At 57.1% G+C, this 22,014-nt stretch overlaps 1 protein-coding gene across 1 annotated transcript in view; it reads left to right on the top strand.

Moving 5' to 3' along the window:
• The window catches only part of JPH3 (junctophilin 3), a 74,407-nt gene that overhangs the window by 28,968 nt on the left and 23,425 nt on the right, over nt 1-22,014 (top strand). The window contains exon 2 of the mRNA XM_070386877.1: nt 1,934-2,711. Within this exon, the coding sequence (XP_070242978.1) occupies nt 1,934-2,711 (778 nt within the window). The remainder of the gene's footprint in view (nt 1-1,933; nt 2,712-22,014) is intronic.

The following is a 22,014-nucleotide window of genomic DNA, read 5'->3' as shown; positions in this document are numbered from 1 at the left end:
CTTACAGTGTCACACAGCCATCACCTCTGTCTGCTTTCAGGACTACCGTCCCCCCAAACAGTAACTCTGTACCCAATAAGCAATAATTGCCCATTCCCTGCCCCAGCCCCGGCCCCACCATCTACTTTCAGGCTGTCTGGTTTGACTCCTGGATATCTCCTGTGAGAGGAATCAAATAGTGAGTGTCCCTTGTGACATGTTTATTTCACCGAACATGGTATCCTCAGGGTTCATCCATGTTGTAGCAAATGGCAGGATGGCCTTCCTCTTGAAGGCTGCATGAACAATGTTTCATTGTTGGATGGACCACATCTTCTCTGGCTTTAGTGAGTAATGCTGCTGGGCTCGTGCAGGTACGAGTGTCTGAGTCTCCACTTTGGATTCTTTTTTTTTTTTTTAACTTTACAAATTGTATTAGTTTTGCCAAATATCAAAATGAATCCGCCACAGGTATACATGTGTTCCCCATCCTGAACCCTCCTCCCTCCTCCCTCCCCATACCATCCCTCTGGGTCGTCCCAGTGCACCAGCCCCAAGCATCCAGTATCGTGCATCAAACCTGGACTGGCAACTCATTTCATACGTGATATTATACATGTTTCAATGCCATTCTCCCAAATCTTCCCACCCTCTCCCTCTGCAACAGAGTCCATAAGACTGTTCTATCACTTTGGATTCTTTTGGAGACATCAGGTCTGCCAATTCTCATGCCTTCAGGTGTGGTGGTCTTCCCAACTCTTCTTGGATGCCTCCAGCAATGGAGAACTCACTACCTTCCAAGACTGTCTCGTCAGTACTCAGTCTGTAGCCTGGCTCTGTGTCCTTATATCTGTCACTCATGGGCCCCACGAGGCCAGTGTGGAGCCACTCACCTAGGGTGTGCTTCTTTGTCTCTCTCACACCCTTGTGCCCATGTGCCTGAGGAGCTCTGCGGTTCACCCCTGACGGCATCAGACTCTTACTCCTCTCTCCCTCTCCCCAAGCCCTAAGGGAGCAGAATTCAGCTTCGAGAAACAGGAGGGAAGGGTCTTTAAAAATGACCACCTGTGAGTAACATGGAAAATTACTTTACCATATGTAAAATAGATAGCCAACGGAGAAATAGCTGTAAGGCTCAGGAAATTCAAACGGGGCTCTGTATCAACCTAGAAGGGTAAGATGGGGAGGGAGATGAGAAAAGAGGATCAAAAGAAAGGGGACATATGTATACCTATGGGTGATTCATTTTGAGTTTTGACAGAAAACACCAAAATTCTGTAAAGGAATTCAGTTCAGTTCAGTTCAGTCGCTCAGTCGTGTCCGACTCTTTGCAACTCCATGAATCACAGCACGCCAGGCCTCCCTGTCCATCACCATCTCCCGGAGTTCACTCAAACTCACATCCATCGAGTTGGTGGTGCCATCCAGCCATCTCATCCTCTGTCGTCCCCCTCTCCTCCTGTCCCCAGTCCCTCCCAGCATCCCAGTCTTTTCCAATGAGTCAACTCTTCACGTGAGGTGGCCAAAGTACTGGAGTTTCAGCCTCAGCATCAGTTCTTGCAAAGAAATCCCAGGGCTGGTCTCCTTTAGAATGGACTGGTTGGATCTCCTTGCAGTCCAAGGGACTCTCAAGAGTCTTCTCCAACACCACAGTTCAAAAGCATCAATTCTTCGGCACTCAGCTTTCTTCACAGTCCAACTCTCACATCCATAGCAATTATCCTTTAATAAAAAATAAACACATTTTAAAAATAAATTAAAAAAAAAGAATGGTATACTTTAGACAGCACTCAAAAAAATGACCACCCCTGATAGAAATCGTCACACCACCTGGGGGCTGACAGTCTGACTGCCTCGATGTAAACCTGGCCGAGTTGCCCCAGGACGGGGTGAACCGTGGCGGCCGTGTCACCCCTCCCGCCCGCGAGCCTCACCCTCTCGTTTGTCTCCGCAGGGACCTACCAGGGCCAGTGGGTCGGCGGCATGCGCCAGGGCTACGGCGTGCGGCAGAGTGTCCCCTACGGCATGGCGGCGGTCATCCGCTCGCCCCTGAGGACCTCCATCAACTCCCTGCGCAGCGAGCACACCAATGGCGCAGCGCTCCACCCCGACGCCTCCCCCGCCGTGGCCGGCAGCCCGGCCGTGTCCCGCGGAGGCTTCGTGCTGGTGGCGCACAGCGACTCTGAGATCCTCAAGAGCAAGAAGAAGGGGCTGTTCCGGCGCTCGCTGCTGAGCGGGCTGAAGCTGCGCAAGTCGGAGTCCAAGAGCAGCCTGGCCAGCCAGCGCAGCAAGCAGAGCTCCTTCCGCAGCGAGGCCGGCATGAGCTCGGTCAGCTCCACGGCCAGCGACATCCACTCCACCATCAGCCTGGGCGAGGGCGAGGCCGAGCTGTCGGCCATCGAGGACGACATCGACGCCACCACCACCGAGACGTACGTGGGCGAGTGGAAGAGCGACAAGCGCTCAGGCTTCGGCGTGAGCCAGCGCTCGGACGGGCTGAAGTACGAGGGCGAGTGGGCGGGCAACCGGCGGCATGGCTACGGCTGCATGACCTTCCCCGACGGCACGAAGGAGGAGGGCAAGTACAAGCAGAACATCCTCGTGAGCGGCAAGCGCAAGAACCTCATCCCGCTGCGCGCCAGCAAGATCCGCGAGAAGGTGGACCGGGCCGTGGAGGCGGCCGAGCGGGCGGCCACCATAGCCAAGCAGAAGGCAGAGATCGCGGCCTCCAGGTAGGCGGGTGAGGGGCGGCGTGATGGGGGGTGGGGCACAGGGCGGTTCTGGGTCGCTGGACCTGGTCTGGTTGGTTGTGCTGCCTGGTTCGATGCCTACGTGTGTGTTTCTCAAACTATGCCCTGTGGAACCCTGGGGTTCCTCAGAGATGGTGCAAGGAGATGGTTGATCTGAGGAGGCCCTGGGTCTTACAACCTCCCCTCAAATGGAGCAAACCTCCCTTCCCCTCTCTTCCTTGTTTTATATGCTGGTGTTTGATGGAGAACAATGTTGGCCATTCTCTTAGGATGCATAGCACAGCTGCTGGCTGAGAGGAAGGTGTGTGCCCCCACGGCCTCATTCCCAGGTGGGCATGGAGTGCCGGGTGCTGCAGGGATGTGGGAGGCTGGGGGTAGCTGTCCCGGCCACCCCAGCCTGAGGCAGATTCTCCACAGGCCCTGGAGATGGCACCAAGTGAACAGGGCTGGGCTGTGGGCGCTCACCCAGGAGTCACTCACAACTTGGTGCTGTCGGCCATCAGCTGTTCATGGGACATGGGGCTCACTGTGTGGGTTCAGCAGCCTCCAGACCCTAAGCAGGTTCCAGAGTTGACTGTAGGCGGGCGCTGTGTTGGCTACTGAGGTGGCTTTGTATTGGTGCAGGGGTGAGAACTTCAGAACTGGTAGAAGGGGTCCCTGGGTCCTCCCGGGAAGTGCAGATGAAAGTGTGTGAGCCTGGCTCTGCCCCGCGCTGCTGTGGGAGGCCGTGGACAGCAGGAACTGCCAGCCCCAGGTTGAAGGGAGCCACCCAGTTGAAAACCAGGGCCCCCAGGTGGCCACGCTCCTGGATTCTCAGGAAACCATTCCTGACTTGAGTGTGTCGAGAGCTTCCTGCCATCTGTGTACTTTCCTGGGTCAGGGTAGGGCCCTGGGGTCAGCCCCGAGGGTCATGGGGCCTGGGACAGGAGTCTGGGGCCCTTTAGATGCCTCAGGCTGCCCGGACAGGAGGTGTCCAGGAGGACAGACACTAAGTCTTTCTGGATGATTCTGAATTCCCGGCCAGGGCAAGCCTGGGATTATTCCAGGGAGACACCCAGCTCAGTTACAGCTCAGGCCTTCCCAACCTCATTGCTAATAAAACTTTAGCCCATTTGGTTCTGGTTTTCAGCGACCTTCCATCCATATTGGAAGAACAAAAAAAGGTGGCTGTGGTTTGTTGGCAGGATATCTGCCACTCACATCCAAGGTCTTAGAGGGGAACAAAACCCATTCCAAGAAGCCAAGGGGAAAAAGGAATTACTGCCTGAATGTCGGGGTCCAGCCCTGCTCTGTTCACCCCTGCCAGTTCCCCCAGAAGTGTTCAACGATAAATAGGAGCAGTGTTTATCACTGCTCCTCTGGTATTTTACAATCGAATTTGGTTCCCTAGTTATTTTTTCCTTTATGAATATATAACCCTTGCTCCACATAGAAAAACTGGATGATGGAACATGAAGGCAGGGAGCAGCCTAAGGCGGGTCTCGTGCATCACCCAGAGACCCTGCTGGCGTTGGGCATTTTTCTTTCCTTCCAATAGTTCATCTATTTTTTACCTTTTGTGTTTGTTTGTCTTGTTGACCTTAGTGGATACGAGGCACTCTACAGGGCAGGGGGTCAGTGTCGTCAGGGATTTAGGGGCTTGTGAGGCAGAAGCACAAAGGTTTCATGGACAGCATTCCCCGGAATTGGCTATCTTATTTTTGCTAATATTTATTTATCCGCTGCGCCGGGTCTTGGCGGTAGTAACGGGATCTTCAGTCTTTGTTGCGGCTGCAGGATCTTTAGTTGTGGTGCGCGAACTCTTAGTTGTGGCCTATGTGGGCTCTAGTTCCCTGACCAGGGATTGAACCGGGCCCCCTGCGTTGGAAGTGTGGCGTCTTAGCCTTTGGACCACCAGGGAAGTTCTGATTTTATTTGAAAGTCTGTCACTCAAGTGAACCTCTTGGGACTGGGGACATGGGATGCGGGGCAGTTTTCTGACATACCCCAGAACCTGGGGGTGCTGGTCTCTAAGAAGGAGTACATGGAGGTGGTGGTGTGGGCGGACCTCAGAGCCAGCTCCCCGAGGACCCCTACCTGGATCCCCGTGTAGCTGCCTGCCTGCTGCAAAGGCCTGAGGCTGGCTCCGTGTATTGCGTGCTGGCTCGCTGAACGTCCAGCCTGGCCCACCACTGCTGAGCAGCCTGGGGAGGGCACTCACCCTCTGTGGGCCGGGTCCTTGTGGACAGATGGCATGGAGCAGCATGCAGTGCCCTCGGCAAGTGTGGGGCCTGGCTACCCTCCCAGGTGACCCCTGAACCAGGTCGGCCCCTCCCCTCGTGCCCCAGCCTTGCAGGGAGGTGGGTGTGAATGCACACCCTGACGTGGTCTCAGCCTGGCAACCTCGTAGTGCCCTAGGCCACCGTCAGAGGTGGGAGGGGACAGTGTCCTCGGTCCCCAGACACGGTGAGGACGAGCCTCCATTCCAGGCTGCGGCAGGAGCTGCACTTGCCTGCGTTTTCTCAATGGGCTTAGATTAAAAAAAAAAAAGAGAGAAGCCAGAGGCTGCCGTCCTGGAGAGCGAAGCCAGTGGACGCCCCGGAGCCCCAAGGCCCGCCCTCCACCGGAGCGTGAAGGCAGCTGCAGCAGCCGCGTGGGGCCGCGGAGTGCCTGGCCCCGGGCGGGCTGTGGTCACTGTCACAGCCAGCAGCCGGCCTGGCGTCAGCAAGCCGTGTCCTCAGGCCTAGGAGGGCGCAGTCGCTGAGCCGAGCCAGCCAGAAACGGTTGTGTGTATGTGCCCTCTCTCCCAGTGCGGGGACCTCCCTGAGGGCGGCTGCCGTGAGGACGGGCACGGGCCTTCCTGGGGAGGGGGGCGGCACGGAGCTTCAGGTCCCAGACGGGGTCCTGCTCCCTCTGTTTCAGGGTGAACCGCACCCACCCTGGCTTCTAGGGCCAGGGCCGGGCCACATGGCTGAGATGGGGAGCTCGGGTTCCTCCTGAGCACCGGGTCTGCAGGCTGGTCCCCATCATCGCTACCCGTCATGCAGGCTGGCATCACCAGGGACACACAGGCAGCCCGCCCAGAGATGCCAAGCTCCTCGACAGGGGTGCCACCTGGGCTCCAGAGCCCTGCCCCAGCCCCCTCAGGACGTGTGTAAAATGCAGATGCCCCCCACCCCCAGAGCTTCTGCCTCAGCAGATCCGGGTGGGGCTTGAGAACCTGCATTCCTGGGGAGCCCCTGGGATGCTGGTGCTGGCTGGGCCCCCATGGGGGGAGCAGACATGCCTGCGGCCGAGGTGAGAGGTGGAGGAGCTTCCTGCCCAGTCAGGTAACGTGGAGCCGGGGCTGAGGGAAAGGTGTGCCAGGCCAGTCGGTCTGCAGAGATAGGCGGGCTCAGAGGCCCCGCTGGCCTACCCTGGGGACTTCTCAGCAATGTCTTGTCTGCACAGAAGCTGGTTCTGAACGAATGAATGAAGATGCTCAGCCCCGCCCCTCCTCATCGTCAGGGGCCTGGCCACCTCCTTCGGTTCTGTGACCTGGAATCAAGACCGTGGCTACCGTGGGGCTGGGCCAGGTTCCCCAGGAGCCACAGCCACATCGTTCATCCCAGGAGGATCACAGGTCCCCTCTTGCTCCTGGGTGCCCGCAGACTCTCCAGGGCGAGAGACGGACCCGCCTGCGGTCCAGCAGGGCAGCGTCCTCGGCAAAGCCCACAGGGTAGAACTGCAAGTTCCCGCGGGCTTGGTCGTCTCTGGCCCGACCTCCCGGAGACGTGGTCAGTCCTGTGGGGCCTGGTGGGTCAGCTGGCTCCATGGAGGGAGGAGAGGTAAATTTCCCCCAAGGTCCTGGATTGTAGGGGTTACACCAGAGCCTGAATCTGATGAATGTAACAGCTCGCTGTCCTCACCCCGAGACCCTGCAGGGGCCAGAGAGGGAGGGGCTGGAGAGTGGAACAGTCACTCCTGTCCCCGCCGCCTCTTCTTGGCCAGGCTGCCCTCTGGCGCTAAACCCGCAGCCTGGAGCATGGGGCCAGCTCTGCTTCCTGGGAGTGACTGCTGTGCTCGGGGTTGAGAGGGGAGGAGGTGTGGGCGGGGCGGCCTCACGGTTCCAGGCTGCAGGGTCCCCACGGGGCAGGGGTGTGGGGGCAGGAGGTGCGCCAAGGCTGCCGGTGGTCGTGGTGGTCGGCAGGGCTATGGCCACAGGCCCGCGTGCTGCGCATCAGCTGATACCTCTGTCTCCTGATGCTTTGCTGAGTGAGCAGTTGTGGGCAGGTGGAGCTAGGAGGGACCTTGACCTGACGTTTAGGTGGAAGATGACAAGTTCCTGGCAGGGGGCAGCCATTCCTCCCTCCTGCACCCGTGGGGGACTGCACACCACATCCTCGCGCCAGGCCGGCCGGCCCTTCTGAAGGACGGGGGTGGTCCCCGCCAGGGAGGTGGGAAAGCGGGCTCCGAGGGCAGCCTGGCTGAGAGTCAGGACCCCGTGCCGGCAGGGCGGAGCCAGTCTCAGAGTCAGGCGGTGGCCCAGGCAGGACTAGAACTCACATCTCGGCGCTGCCTGCTGCCCTGCACCTGCTCTCAGCCCCTTCAGACCTGGACCCAGACTGGGGGCTCTGTGAATAGAGGGGTGCTGGCTGCCTTCCGTGAAGTGCTCTCGAAATCCAGCCCTGCCCCTGGACAGGAGGGCTTCACGCGTGAAACCTCGGTGAGGTCTGCTCAGGGACAGGCGCCTACCTCCCCAGTCACCTTTTTATGTCGATCCTGGGCTGGCGTCTGTCTGGGCCCCGGGGATACCTGTTTGCTTTAAGCTTTCTGCTGCGGCTTCTCTCTCTCTCTTTTTTTTTTTGCTGTGTGGGCTTCTCTCTAGTTGCCGTGAGCAGGGGCTGCTCTCTAGTTGCGGTGTGCAGGCTTCTCATTGCGGTGGTTTCTCTTGTTGCAGAGAACAGGTTCTAGGGCGTACGGGCTTCAGGAGTTGTGGCTCCTGGGCTCTAGATCAATAGTTGTGGCTCACAGGCTTAGTTGCTCCACGACATGTGTGATCTCCCCGGACCAGGGATCGAACCCATGTCTCCTGCTTCCTCAGGTGGATTCTTTACCACTGAGCCACCAGGGAAGCCCTGCTGTGGCTTCTCTGCTCCTGTCAGTTACGTGTCTTCAGCAGGTCATCCCCAGAGCCCTGGGGGCAGGGGGACAGTGCATGAGCCCCATGTGGGTCAAGACAGGGAGGGCGCATTATCTGCAGGGGAGACTGCCTGGGGCTGTCTCACTGGGGCATCTTTCCATCCTAAAGAAAACAAAATATTTAAGGACCTGAAATCAGGGTGGGGGTTGTGGTTTATTATGGGTTTAAAATATGTTCATATCATTCCTTGTTAAAGTATAATACATCCTTATGAAAATACTAAAGCAATAAGGGGGATGGCTTCGCAGGTGACGCTAGTGGTAAAGAATCTGCCTACCAATGCAAGGGATGAGGGTTCGATCCCAGGGTCGGGACGATCCCCTGGAGAAGGAAATGGCAGCCCACTCCAGTGTTCTTGCTGGGAGAATCCCAGGGACGGAGAAGCCTGGTGGGCTACAGTCCCTGGGGTTGTAAAGAGCTGGACACAGCTGAGTAATGGAGCACTCACACGATAAGGCAAACAGTATTGAGCAGCCGTGTCCCACGTGGGCTGTCCGTCTCCTTAGAGGAAATCGCAGTTTTTTCCACATGTGCGCAGATAACCATATCACACCTACAGGATCCTGGGTCACGGTGAAGGAATTGTACTGTCGACTTGTTCTGTAGCTTGGTTCCCTTTTCCCATCACTTATGTCAGAGACCTCTTTCCTTGTCAGGGTTTTGCCCTGGCATCTGCGTCATGATCTGTGTTACGGGTGCACCACCGTCCAGCTGTTACGTGTGTGCTAAGTCTCTTCAGTCGTGTCTGATTCTTTGCCACCCCAGGGACTGTAGCCCACCAGACTCCTCTGTCCATGGGAATCTCCAGGCAAGAATACTGGAGTGGGTTGCCACGCCCTCCCCCAGGGGATCTTCCCAACCCAGGGATCGGCCCCTCATCTCTTATGTCTCCTGCATTGGCAGGCAGTTCTTTACCATTAGCGCCGCCTGGGAAGCCTGGTCCAAGTCTGCATCCCATCCTGCAGTCTTACAAGGCAGCTAAGACTGTTCTTGTCTGCCTGGCTCCGCGGCTGGCACAGGTCTTTCCCACCACGACCCCCTAGAGCAAGTGTGCGTGGCTGAGTGACGTGTGCAAGGTGCTGCCTCATTGCCTGGCGCCAGGCTCCATCACCTTACCTTGGCTGGGAGGGAGGGCTGCAAGAGGAGGCGGTGGGGCGGCCTTGAGTGACTGCTCTGTCGTTGAGGCGTTTCTCCCTGCAGTCAGCCAGTAATAGCCCCCTGCCCCCCACCAAGAAGCCTACATCCTAACCATCCCTGGAACCTGCAGATGTGTGACCTTCCTTGGGAAAAGGGACTTGGCGGATGTGATTACATTCGGCGCTACTCAGGATTGCCTGGGTGGGTGCCCAGTGTCATCACAAGGGTCTTTGTTGGAGGGAGGCGAGAGGGCAGAGTAAGTGATGTTGCAAGTGGAGGTCAGGAAGACGTGGCCACAAGCCAGGGGGTGCTGGTGCCTCCAGACGCTGGAAGAGGGGAGGAGATGGATCTCCCTGGAGCCTCCATCGGGAACCAGCCCCAGTTCAGCCTGTAAGACAGATTCGTTCTGGACTTCTGACTTCTGGAACCGTAGAATAATAAATGTGTGCTGTTCTGGGTTGCTGCAGCTCTGTAGGGAGCCCATGAGCCCCCAGCTCTGGCACCGGGTGGGCTGTGTCACCTGGTGTCCCCCTTCTAGAGGGGGCAGGCCCGGCCCCTTCCCGCCCCCGGCAGGAGACCTGCTCTGCAGCCGTGCTTCCAGGCCCTGCGGAGATGGACTCTCGGTGAGGAGTACGTGCGGCTTCCTGCCTCCGGGGAGGGCCGGCCACACGCCAGGAGAGGCCTTCTGGTGGGCGACAGCCATCTGTTCCGGCTCTGGCCTCCCAACATTAAAAAAAAAAAGGAAGGAGAAGAAGAGGCTGGGGAGTGGGGTGCCAGGTCCTGGAAATGCCCGGGTCAGGGGCCAGCCTGAGGGCCCCTGGGGGTGCAAGGGAGCCCCCAGACCTGGCTCCACCCCAGAGACCCAGGAGCACTTGGCCTTGGGCCTGTGTGTCGCGTCTGTGAGCCGCTTCCCGGGGCTGGAGGGTGTCGGCTTGGGGTGCCAGCCTGTGCCCACACCTCTGTCACCTCCGGTCCTTGCGCGTGGGGTCGGGGATTCAGGCTGTCAGATGGGATTAGGATCGCTGCCCACTTTGCTCTGGGCCACTTGTCAGACAGACGCGCGGAGCTCTGACTCACCCACGGGCAGCTTTCCCACCTGGCATCAGAAGGCGCCTGGGGTGACCTGGGCCCTGTGTTGGCCGTGTCCAGGTAGAGCCCTGGCCCAGGGTTCTGGGCTGGGGGGCTGTTGAACTCGCCCCTTCACAGAGAAGCTGTGGCCTTTTCCACGGCCTGGAGGACGGGCCTCCCTTGTGGCCTTGGTGACCTGTCCCCAGACTTGGTGGCACAGGGATTTTTCATCCTAATCTAAACCCAAGCCCTCCTGTTACCGCCCGAGCCTGTTTCTTTCCCGTCGTTGGGGGAAATAGTAAACTGATCTGCTGTTAGTAGGTCTGTGGCCTCAGGCAAGGGACAGAAACTCCCTGGGTCTCCAATTTCAACCCTGTGAAATGGGTTGAAGAGGTGATGTGCCCAGTGGGGTCGTTGTGAAGAGTGACATGTCACCGGGAAAGACAGGACCGCAGCTGTCTTCCCTGTGAAGTGTTAGAGCAGGCAAGAGGGGTGAGGGGGTGTAGAGGAGACTCCCCTGCCCTTGACCCCTTTACCCCTGGGCAGCCACGGAGCCTCAGTCTCCCCACCCGAGTGCCTGCCTCCCTAGATGTGGAAACGACCATATCCACACTCGTCAGATCCGAGTTTAATTTGAGTTTAAACTGAGGAGTTTCATCAAACCAAAGTTAGCTTCAGTGCAGCCTGGAAGAGCCAGGCATGTGTGTAGATTGCATGTTTGTTCCTCACCCCCAGGCCCTTGGCCCTGTGACTATGGTCCGCCCCCTGGAGGCTCGGCCACAGGCTTTGCCTGGTCCGAGGGACCAGCCTGGAGTGATGGAGGGCCCCGTCCCAGGCTGAGGCCCTGGGAAGCTCTCTGTGTTTCTGCTCACTCTCCTTGTACTTCTGCCGTCGCCGTGACAACACGCCCTGGGAGCCCCCATCCCTGGGGGTGGGGGAGAGGGACACTTGGGGACACCTGGATGCATAAGCAAGAATAATGATTATTTTAAATCACCTCCTTTTGGGGATGGGGGATTGTTGAAAAGCGTTGTTTGGCATCGCTGACTGCTACGGCCCTCGTGGGTGATCCTGGATAAAAGGATCACTGTGCTTATCGCACACAGTGTGGGTCCGGCCACGCTAGACCATTAGTCCTCTGGGGGAACATTCCTGATCCTTTGTGTGAGTGTCCTGGGGCTGCCATATCAAAGTGCCACAAATGGGGTGGGCTTAAACAACGGGAATGTTCTCTCACGGTCCTGGAGCCAGAAGCCCACCATCAGGCTGTGGGCAGCGTTACCGTCTCTCTGGATTCTCTAGTGGGTGGGGGAGCGGTCCTTCCTGTCTCTGCCAGTCCCTGGGTGTCCAGGCATCCTTGTGGGGTGGCCACATCCCTCCAACCTCTGCTGGTGTCTGTCCTTCCTTCTTATGAGGACATGTCATTGGACTTAGGGCCGCCACCATCCAGTGTCACCTTATTACATCTGTAAAGACCCTGTTCCAAAGAAGGCCCCACTCTGAGATCCCCAGTGGATGTGAGCTTGGGGTCTGCACTCTGCACGGCTGCTGCACGGCCACGGCTCCTGCAGATGTGAATGCCTTCTTCCACTGCCTCACTTTAACTCCTGTGATCACAGCTCCTGCCTCGGAGTTAGGCTGGCCTCCGGAGGGCTTGGAACAAAACTTACTACTCTCTTGGGGAGCTCCCTGCTTCCCTACAAAGTGTCTTTGGGTCTCAGGGTCTTATGTGCTCTGGGTCTTCGTGTCCCAAGCTCTGAGGGGCCACTTTAGCTTTCCCGTGCTTTTTCTAACCTTGAATATCTTCCATAAGAAGCTGCCTTATCCTCATTTAAGGGGTGTGTGTTTGAGGGGTGCAGCTTGCAGATGGCTTGGGGAGATAGAAGGGGTTTCCTCGGTCACTGCTTGCTGACCACCCTGTTCTCACAATGCCCAGCCTCTGCTCCAATATGAGCTTCAGGCTTTGCCTGCCAACAGCACCCCCACCTACCCCCGCTGCCACCCCAGACTCTGCCCCAGGCTCCCCTCTGCCTCTCGAAAGATCCACTTATAGGCTCTGCCAGGGCGGAGGGGTCATCTTCTCCCAGCCTGTCTGGTATCCGGAGGTGTCATAAACCGTGTGAGCACTGAAGTTACAGATTTGGAAATTCCCTGGTGGTCCAGTGGTTAAGACCTCATGCTTCCGTTGCAGGGAGACCCAGATTTGATCCCTGCTTGGGGAACTAAGATCCCACATGCTGCATGACACAGGCCAAACAAGTTATGGATTCAGCCTTACCAGCGACAAGGCAGGAAGGAGAAACAGAAGCTGGGAAGAACAGAACATCCGGTGTGTAAGCGCCTCTGAACTTACTGGTGTCTGCTGTTTAAAGACCTATATATTCTGCGCAGTAGAGCCGCTCAGTGTATATACTTTGGGGGATCTTGAAGAGTCATTGTGACCACTTGAAGTTTTCTCTAAACCTAAAGTCTTGTAGAATGTGACTTGGTTCCATTAATCAGGACTCTGTTGCAAGCAGTAGCATCATCATTCAAAGTAGCTCAAGCAGAGAGGCCCTGTGTTGGCTCCCAGTCTCTGGGTTGGCTTCAGGCACAGCTGGATCCAGGGATTCCGATAATGTCAGGCTCTGTCATTCTCTCCCTTTCTTGGTTCTGCTTTCCTCTGTGTGTTGATTCCACTCTCCAGCAGGTTCTCTGCATGCGGTGGGAAAGGCCACCAGGTCTGCATTCACATACTCCTTAGAGTTCTCGGTCCTGGCGGGGAGGCGAGATGGTTTTCTCCCGGGCCCATATAGTTATGGTCTGGAAAGGCTCAGCTTGGCTTTGCAGGAGTCACCTGCCTGCTAATTGCCCTTGATGATGGAATTTGCTGATTGGCCACACTGGGTCATGTGCCCACCTGAGATGTGAGGGGTGTGGTCAGAGGATGGACATCCTGACACCCCATCAGGAGTGCAGTGGAGGAGGGAAGGTCCCTGATGAGGGGCACTGGGCAAGCAAACCTCTGTCCAGCTCCAGAAGGGAGCACTCTCAGATCATGTTCTCCCGTCCATGTGGAAGGTTAGAGGTGCCTCAGCCGCGCTTCTTCCCATGAAGACACATTCACATACCATCACGTCACTCTTTAAAGGGCACGACTCAGTGGTCTCTAGAGTGTTCAGAGTGGTGCAGCTGTCCTTGCTGCTTTCAGAACATTTCCACCACCCCAAAAGAAACCTGTACCCCTTAGCAGCCTCCCCGAGCCCCTGGCAGCCACAGATCTAATTCTTTCTGTTTGCCTGTTCAGGACAGTACGTGGTGCGGCTTGTCTGGCTTCTTCATTCAGTGCAGTGTTGTCATGCTGTCAGCGTTCAGCCCCGCTGCAGCCTGTGTCTGAGCTTCATCCCTCTCCACCCGAGTGACAGCCCGCCGTGCGCATGGGTCTTGTGTTGTCGATCCCCTCCCCAGCTGATGAGCAGCTGGGTGGTCTCTGCTTCTGTCTGTTATGAATAGTGCCGCTGTGAGCGTTCGTGTAGGAATCTTCGGGTGGGTGTCCATTTTCCGTTCCCCTGGGTGGGTACCTGGGAGAGGAATTGCTGGGCCGAATGGCGATTCCGGGTTTAACGTTCAGAGGTGCTGCCCCGCTGTTTCCCACAGTCTGCTCCTCTGACTTCCCTGTCAGCACTGGGTCCCGTGTCTCAGCATCCTCCCTGACTTGTTCCCGTGCGTCTCTGATTTTAGCCACCCCCGTGGGTGTGGAGTGGATTTCCTTGCATGGTAGTTTTTTCTTAATATTTATTTTATTTGACTCTGCCAGACCTTAGTTGTGGCATGCAGGATCTTCAGTTGAAGCACGTGGGATCTAGTTCCCTGACCAGGGATTGAACCCTGGCCCCTTGCAATTGGAAGCATGGAGTCTTAGCCGCTGGACCACCAGGGAAGTCCCTCCTTGTGGTTTCAATTGACATTTCGAGCATCTTTCCCTGCGCTTCTTGGCCATCTGGGCATCTTCTTGGGAGATCTGTCGGCAGCTTGGGTTTTAGTGAATGTTCGTGTCTCTCCCCTGTGGGCTCTGTGTGTTGGTTGGAGGCACCTGCCCCGGGAAGCAGAGCTGCCCCGTGCTCTAGGGTGGGCCTCCCCGGGGTGGTGCCCAGGAGAGCTCTGGGCTGGGTTTGGCGGGCACCAAGGGAGGGACCTCCTCCCCAGCAGGGCTGTGCAGCTGTCTGCACTGACCCGCCTGACTCGGAGCCCTCGGCCACAGTGCTGTCCTGGGGGAGCAGAAGGGCCCTGCTGGGGACAGAACTGACTCGACTCTAGCTGTCACCAGGGAGACCCGGTCCCTCCAGCCCCGAGGCCCCGGTGAGCTCATCTTCCAGAGGGGTTACTGCAGAGCCCTCCCCGGCTGGGGTCCCTCGGGGAAGAGACTGAAGCTGCCCAGGACCCTGACCCCTCCCCGAACCTCAGCTGCCACTGGGCTTCCAGGACCTTGCCGTGTCAGGAATGCTGGCCGCTCTCCCATCCCACCTTGGCTTCTCTGGCTTCTCTCCCTTGAGCTCCTAGCCCTGCCCTGGGCTTCTGGGCTCGGGGGAGGGACGGTGTAGGCAGTAGAGTTCCAGCTGTGAGTCTCAGGTCTCAGTGCTGCCACCCACCGGTGAGGGGCTGGTGAGAGACTGCGTACATCTCTGCAGTGGATAGACGGGCGTATCTGCAGCCGTAGGGTCAGCAGTCTGCTATTCTCTGTCCCAGTGCTTCCAGGCCTCAGGATAAAGTCCAGATCCCCGGCTGGACGGCTGCCCTTGTGTTCTGGCCCTCTGTCCCACACACCCGCCCCAACACCCTCTGGGCAGCCTCTTCTTTGCACACGTTGTTCCCTGTGCTCGGAACGCCTCAGCTCCACCAGCCAACTCCTGTGCACCCCTTAAGACCCAGTTCAGATATACCTTTCCAAACTCATCCCTGATTGAGGCAGGGATCAGCTGCTCCCTTTCTGTGATCCCAAAGCACTTTCTCTTCCCCTCTGTGTTGGCGTCTGTCTGGCGGTGCAGTTTTTGTCTGTTTGTTGGGTTATGAGTTCCCTGAAGTTAGGACTGTTTCCTTCTCAGCACCCAGTAGGTAAAGGAGTGAGAAAGGGAAGGAGGGGGCCTCTCTAATAAAGAGAAACATGTCTGAGTAGTAAGGGTTAGGGGCTGTAGGGTCAGGCCAGCCGTGGTGGGCTCTCACGTGAGCCTTCGCTGAGCCTTGGTTTCCCTGTCAGTATGTCAGGTGTGATGATAGACCCACTCTTGGGGGCAGTTGGGATGGACCGGGAGGACACTTGTAGAATGCTCAGCATGTCCCTGCCTCCAGGAAACCCTCAGGAATTATATTTCCACCTTGGGATCTTCAGGGTGGTGGGAGCTCACAAGAGGCTACCTAAACACTAACTCAGGAATCAGAAGGATTCTCCTGCCAGACTCTGGTCCTCTCGCTGCCCACAGACACTGTCCTTCAGGTTCTGGTCACCAGTCCACCGTCTTCTTGTGGAAGGGTGACCGCACACATGGACTGGTCACCTGGCACCTCCCAACAAGGACTCAAAATAAATCCCTGCCCTGGTTTGGCTCCAGGAAAACATTGTCACTGCAGACAAGCTGCTGTTTGTTGCCAAGCACCCGAAGGGCGTGGCTACGGGGGCTCCCGTGGTCCACTGTGGACAAGGGCCGTGTGCCACCATTTCCCTCGGGGGTCAGGGGGTGGCACTCCGGGGCTAGAAAGAGCTGTGGCTCATGTCTCCAGCCTCGTCATGGCCCTGGTCTTCCTGCTTCAAAGTCTTGCTGGTGTGTATTTGGCGAGAGGTGGGGACCTCCATCAATAACAGCCCCTCCCCCCAACCCCTGTGAGCACAGAATCCCGCACACGAGGTGCAGAGCTGGCCTCCGGCCAGTGGCCACCTTGGCAGTGTTGCCTCTCCTTGCTGAGCTGGTTTCTCTGTCTGTAGGACAGGATCATTTTCTGTTTTGGTTTTGATTTTCATTTCCTCTTTCCCCTCAACAATCATGACTATTCCCAGGAGTGGCAGTTAGACTACTTACTGCCGATCAGCACAGCATCAGCCGGCGTCCCTACCAGTACGTGGAGAACCGAGCACCTGTCTCCATCCGTGCCTCTGCCCGGCCCGCCTCCTGGGGAGTCGGGGTTAAATGAGGCGGGAGGCAAGTGCGCACAGCACAGGGCCCGAGCACACCTGGAATCTCGGCTGCTCCACTGCCGTCACGGCCCCACCACTGCCCGGCCACCCTCTGCAAGCTGACCTGAGTGGGGCCGCCAAAGACGGGGCCATGACAGTGGGGCTTGGATGAGTAGGTCTCTTCAGGGTTGCCAGCAACCCCCAGAGTTAACTCGTCAGTGCCCCGACCGTGAACTGGCCTCCCCGAGCTGGTCAGACGAGCAGGATGCCACTGGTCACGCTGAGGCCTCCGTGTCCCATCTTCACTGGCCCTCAGGGCAGCACAGGAGCCTGTGTGCCTGCTTCACAACTGAGGAAACACAGCACCTTCCTCAGCCTAACCCACTCCTGGCATCCTTGTCCTGCTCCATCCCTGGTGTCTTAGACATGTGACAAAATCTCGCAGACACAGGCCTTACACGAGACGTGGTCTCTCCCAGGTCTAGAGTCTGCAGTGTTTGAGGTCAGGGTGCCTGTGGGGTCGGCTCTGGCCTCTCTCCCTGGGGGCAGGCAGCACCATCTCTGTGTCCTCACGTGGCATGTCCTCTGTGTATGCGGAGAGCTCTCTTCCCCTTCTTATAAGGACACCAGTCCTGCTGGATGGGGACCCCACTTTTATGACCTCATTTATCCATAAGGACCTCCTATAAGTGCTCTCACCAAATATAGTCACATTGCAGTGGTAGGGCTTCACATAAAAATTTCAGGGGGCACAAAACTCAGTCCACAGCACCTGGTGTATTAGGAAGGAGGCAGATTGACAAGACCTAAAATAACATCGGTTTTAAGGTCTGATACAGGCTGTAACGTGGATGAACCCCGGGGATGTGGTGCTGAGTGACAGAAGCCAGACACAAAAGGACAAGTCCTGTCTGACTCCATTCAAGTGAAATACCTAGAAGAGGAGAAAGGAGAGCAGAGGTTCCCAGGACTGTGCAGGGGAGGGCAGAGAGTCCCTGGGACTGGTACTGGGATTCTGTTTGGGGCACTGGAAATGGGTTTGAAATAGATTGTGCTGATGGTCACACGACACTGTGGATGTCACCCCTGCTGCCAAATTGCACGCTCCAGAGGGTTAACTCCATACCGTTTGCCACAATAAGAAGCTCATAGCGGTGCAAAGGAGTTGCTTATGTCTTGCATGGAACATCCACACTGTCCCCTCCAAGGTGCACAGGACACTGAGCTCACACCCCATTGGCCAGAACGGAGTCACATGGCCACCCAGCTTCAAGGGAGGCTGGGAAATGTAGTCCTTATTCTGGGCAGCCATGCGCTGCTATGCAGGAGTGGGGCCAGGGTTCCTGGGTGGGCAGCAGCTGTTCCAGGCACACCTGGTCACAGGGCGGTCATTCTTGAGGACCTAGCTTCCACTCTTCTGTGCAGCCTCCCCTGAGCCCCAGGATTCGGGCACTGTGTTGCCCACATTAGGGAGGTGGAACCTGGCTTCCTCCACCCCACCTGCCCCAGACTCTTGCTCTTTGGGTGCAGGGTGCTGCCTGTTTGTTGACTGGCATCTCCAGGGCCAGGTGAGAACCTGGCACTGAGGAGATACTCAGCAAATACTTCACGAGTGAGCAAGAGTGGGTGAAAGTCCCCTCCTGGGGGTCACAGCTATTCAACAGCAGGGCCATGATTTGAACCCCAAACGTGACATCTGGCTGGAGCATTCTGTGTTTGCCGTTTGCCTTTTTCCCAAAAGCACTGGGACAGGGGTTCCATCTCTGTGTCTCCTTCTGCCTCTGTCTCTCCCTGTGGGTTCTGACACAGACCCTGGGCACAGGGAGGACAGTGAGAAGGGGACTTGCCCTTGACCCTAAATGGTGGGCGCTGGTGGCAGTGAGGTAGGGTGCAGCAGGGCTGTGTTCCCTGTTTCCACTGTGGGGAAGCTGGACAAGCTGCTGGGCGGCTGCTGGCAGAGTCTATGGGAGTCTGAACCCCAGCCTGGTGGGCGGGCAGCTGGGAGCCCTGCTGGCTGCCGGCCTGGAGTGCGGCGTCTGCCCCCCCACAGCCCAGCTCCTGCCCTTTCCGACTGAACGTGCCCTTGTTAGCTGTCTGCCCGGCAGGAGACTTGACAGGCCCAGTAATTGTGTGAAGTAGCTGAACAAGGGCGCGATCACAGGCAGGGTGCCACCGTGGCCGTGACCTCGGTCATCACTGGCTCTGGCGGAGGCATCTGGCCAGCCAGGGGGCCCAGCCAAGGCCTGAGATGGCCTGCCCTGCGTCTGGGGCCTCGTGCTGGACTGCATGAGTTGTGAGGCCCTGGGGTGAGCACCACCCCCTACCTTGTCTGATGGGCAGAAGCCACCTTGGGCTCCGGGTTGAGAAGGATTCTGAGGCCAAGTCTGGGCTCAGTGGAAGGGCCTTGTTAGTGATCCAGACCGTCTGTTGTGGGTTTGGGCAGGGGCTGGGAGGAACACCAGGAGGCGCTGTGGGAGCGGACCGGGGCTCCCACTTGTGGACATGAAGCTCCAGAGTGAGCTGCTCACCCTCTCTGGCCCTTGGTGCCTGCAGCACTTTTTTTTTTTTAATGTAAAAAATTTTTGTAAAGCATACATAACATGCTGTGCTTAGGTCACTTAGTCGTGTCCGACTCTCTGTGGCCCATGGACTGTAGTCTGCCGGGCTCCTTTGTCCATGGGATTTCCCAGGCAAGAACAATGGAGTGGGTTGCCATCTCCTACTCTAGGGGATCTTCCCGACCCAGGGATCGAACCCGCGTCTCTTGCATCTCCTGCGTTGGCAGACAGATTCTTGACCAGTAGCACCACCATATGTATGGGCTTCCCCAGTAGTGATAGTGGTAAAGAATCCACCTGCCAATGCAGGAGACGAAAGAGTTGGATCCCCAGTCCTTCCCCAGCCCCTTCCCAATCCCCTCTCCAGCCCCAGCCCCCTCCCCAGCTCCCAGCCACAGCCCTTCTACTCTCTGTGTGAGCCTGGTGGTTCTCGGAACCTCACGAAAGTGGAGTTGTACAGTTGCATCCAGCTTATTTTACTGAGCCTAAGGTCAAGGTACATCCGCGTGGTGATGTGTGTCAGAATCCTCCTTCTGACGCTGAATGATACTCCGCTGTGTGGATGGACCACGTTTTGTTTATCCACGAGTCTGTTGATGGACATGTGGGTCACTTCACGTTTTGGCTGTTGTGAATAATCCTGGAGTGAATGTGGGTGTGCAGATATCCTTTTGAGACCCTGTTTTCAGTTCTTTTGGGTCTATACCCACAAGGGGCAGGTGCCGACAGGCATTGTCTTCAGTGGGAGGTAAGGGGCTCACTGCGAGTGGTCAGACTAGACCCTTCTTCCCCAGGGAGTTCTCAGGGAACCCCGCCCTGGACCGTGGGCCTGCCTGGAACCTCCTGTCTCACCTCAGGGGCTGGTCCAAGAAGCCAGGTCAGGGCTGGCAAGGGCTGTGGTCTCTCCCACCTGCTGGTTGGGGTAGAGACCCCTTCCTCCCTGGGCCTTGAGCTTGGGCCTTGCTGTGAGGTTGTGTCCATGATAATGACCATAGGCTGATCCCTGACCGCTGTGGGAATGGTCTCCTGTGAGCCCCTGACGCTAAGCGCTCACCACGCCTTCCCCTGTGGCTCCAAGCTGGGAGCAGAGGGGATGGGATACAGGCTGGTCCACTCACCAGCCTCTAAAACTGTCCCCTACCTGCACCTGCCTGCCCGAGTCCGGTTTCTGCCGCATCCCGCCCGGCCCAGCTCACCCTGGCGACCACATCCACACTCATCCATTTCCTGAGGCTGTTCAAAGTACTTTGTCTCTTGTCCAGAGTGTTCCGTCCTCAGTTGGCAGGTGGGTCATCGTGGCTCCATCCTCGGCTTTGAGGTTAGATCTAACGGTCGGCCCTGACCCCAGGCAGCCCATGAACCACTACCCCCACACCTGCGTGGAGAACCCGGTCCTGGTCCTGGGTGGTGACAGCTGGGCTCCTGAGCCAGGCACCTCCATCTCAGGGCCTCGGAGCTAGAGTGGTGTGAGTCCTTGACCTGCAAAGTTCCCCTCCATCAGTGGCAACATGCTTTTCCGTAAAGGATGAGACAGTAAATATTTTAGGCTTTGGTGGCCCTGAGCTCCCCTGTCATAGAATCATCTCTTTTTTTTTTTTTTTTCTTTAAAAAAATATTTATTTATTTTTATCTTATTTATTTGGCTGCTCTGGGTTTGGGTTTCGGCACGTGGAATCTAGCTTCCTGACCAGGGATGGGACCCGGGCCTCCTCCGTCGGGAGCTTGGAGTGTTAGCACTGGACCGCCGTTTGTTGCTGTTCGGTTGCTCAGTCGTGTCCGACTCTTTCCGACCGCATGGACTGCATTGTGCCAGGCTTCCCTGTCTTTCACCATCTTTCAGAGTTTGTTCAGACTCATGTCCGTTGAGGCAGTGATGCCATCCAACCAGCTCATCCTCTGATGTCCCTTTCTCCTCCCGCCTTCAATCTTTCCCAGCATCAGGGTCTTTTCTAACGAGTCAGTTCTTCGCATCAGGTGGCCAAAGTATTGGAGATTCAGCTTCAGCATCAGCCCTTCCAATGAATATTCAGGACTGATTTCCTTTAGGATGGACTGGTTGGATCCTCATGCAGTCCAAGGGACTCTCAAGAGTCTTCTTCAACACCACAGTTCAAAAGCATCATTTTTTTGGTGTTCAGCCTTCTTTGTGGTCCAACTCTCACATCCATACATGACTACTGGAAAAACCATAGCTTTGACTGTATGGATCTTTGTCGACAAAGTAACATCTCTGCTTTTTAATACACTGTCTAGGTTTGTCATAGCTTTTCTTCCAAGGAGCAAGCGAGGAAGTCATTTTTCCTAAAATCATTGAAAACGCAAAACCCACTCTCAGCTCCAGGCATCAGCTGGATTTGGCTGGTGGGCTGTGAGTGGCAGTGCCCGCCCTAAGAGGGGCCTCTGACTCTGTGTACAAGTGTCACACCACCCTCTAGCTCCACAGGCACTGGCCCACCAGGGGAGTGTTCAGGCTCTGTCCATCCTGCTTTGGGTGTTTCTTTTCTTTGGCTGTGCATCGGTGAGCGGAGCATGCTGGCCCCCATTTCCTCCAATGTTTGTTCCTTGTCCTCCCTCTGACTGCTCCAGGTCCTCTGCCTGCAGTGGCACTTCCTCCAGGAAGTCCTCCTGGTCTCCACCCAGACTCCCCACATTTGCTGCCTGAACGCCTGAGAGCTGGGCCTTGGCCGGGGCTGACCTGGCACTTGGGGGCAGCCTTGCTCCAGCACCATGCTGCATTCTCTGATGTGGACACCAGGATTTGGGGTCCCATCGAGCCCCACCCCACCTACAGGTGTTTGGAGGTGAGGTGCCTGCTCACACCCTTTCTGGTCCATCTCAAATCCGGGCCCCACTGGTGGGACTTGGGTGGGGAGCTGGTGAGCACAGCTGAGCCTTCATCCTGCTTAATTTCATAGAGGAGGTGATAACTTCTCCCTTTCTGTTGTGTGAGGGCCGGGGGTTTCATTTCACGAACAGTGACCTGTCAGGCTGGCCCTGCCCAGTATCCAGGGAGAGTCGGAAGAGCCGATGGAGGGGGCAAGGTCTTGTCCTTCCCTCCCTGGCAGTGACTGGGGCTCAATCTCTAAAGAGATCTTTCGTGGCCAGGGATGAGCCCCTTGTGCCCTCAGATTACCGATTTAAGAGCTAGACGCCAGTGCCATCTCCTCCCCTTCCTCCCCTGGGACCATGCCTCCGAGCCCCCACCCCCTCGGGCCA

Source organism: Bos mutus, chromosome 18 (assembly GCF_027580195.1).
Source record: "Bos mutus isolate GX-2022 chromosome 18, NWIPB_WYAK_1.1, whole genome shotgun sequence".
NCBI lineage: Eukaryota > Metazoa > Chordata > Mammalia > Artiodactyla > Bovidae > Bos > Bos mutus.
This window is presented reverse-complemented; position numbering and strand designations above follow the sequence as displayed.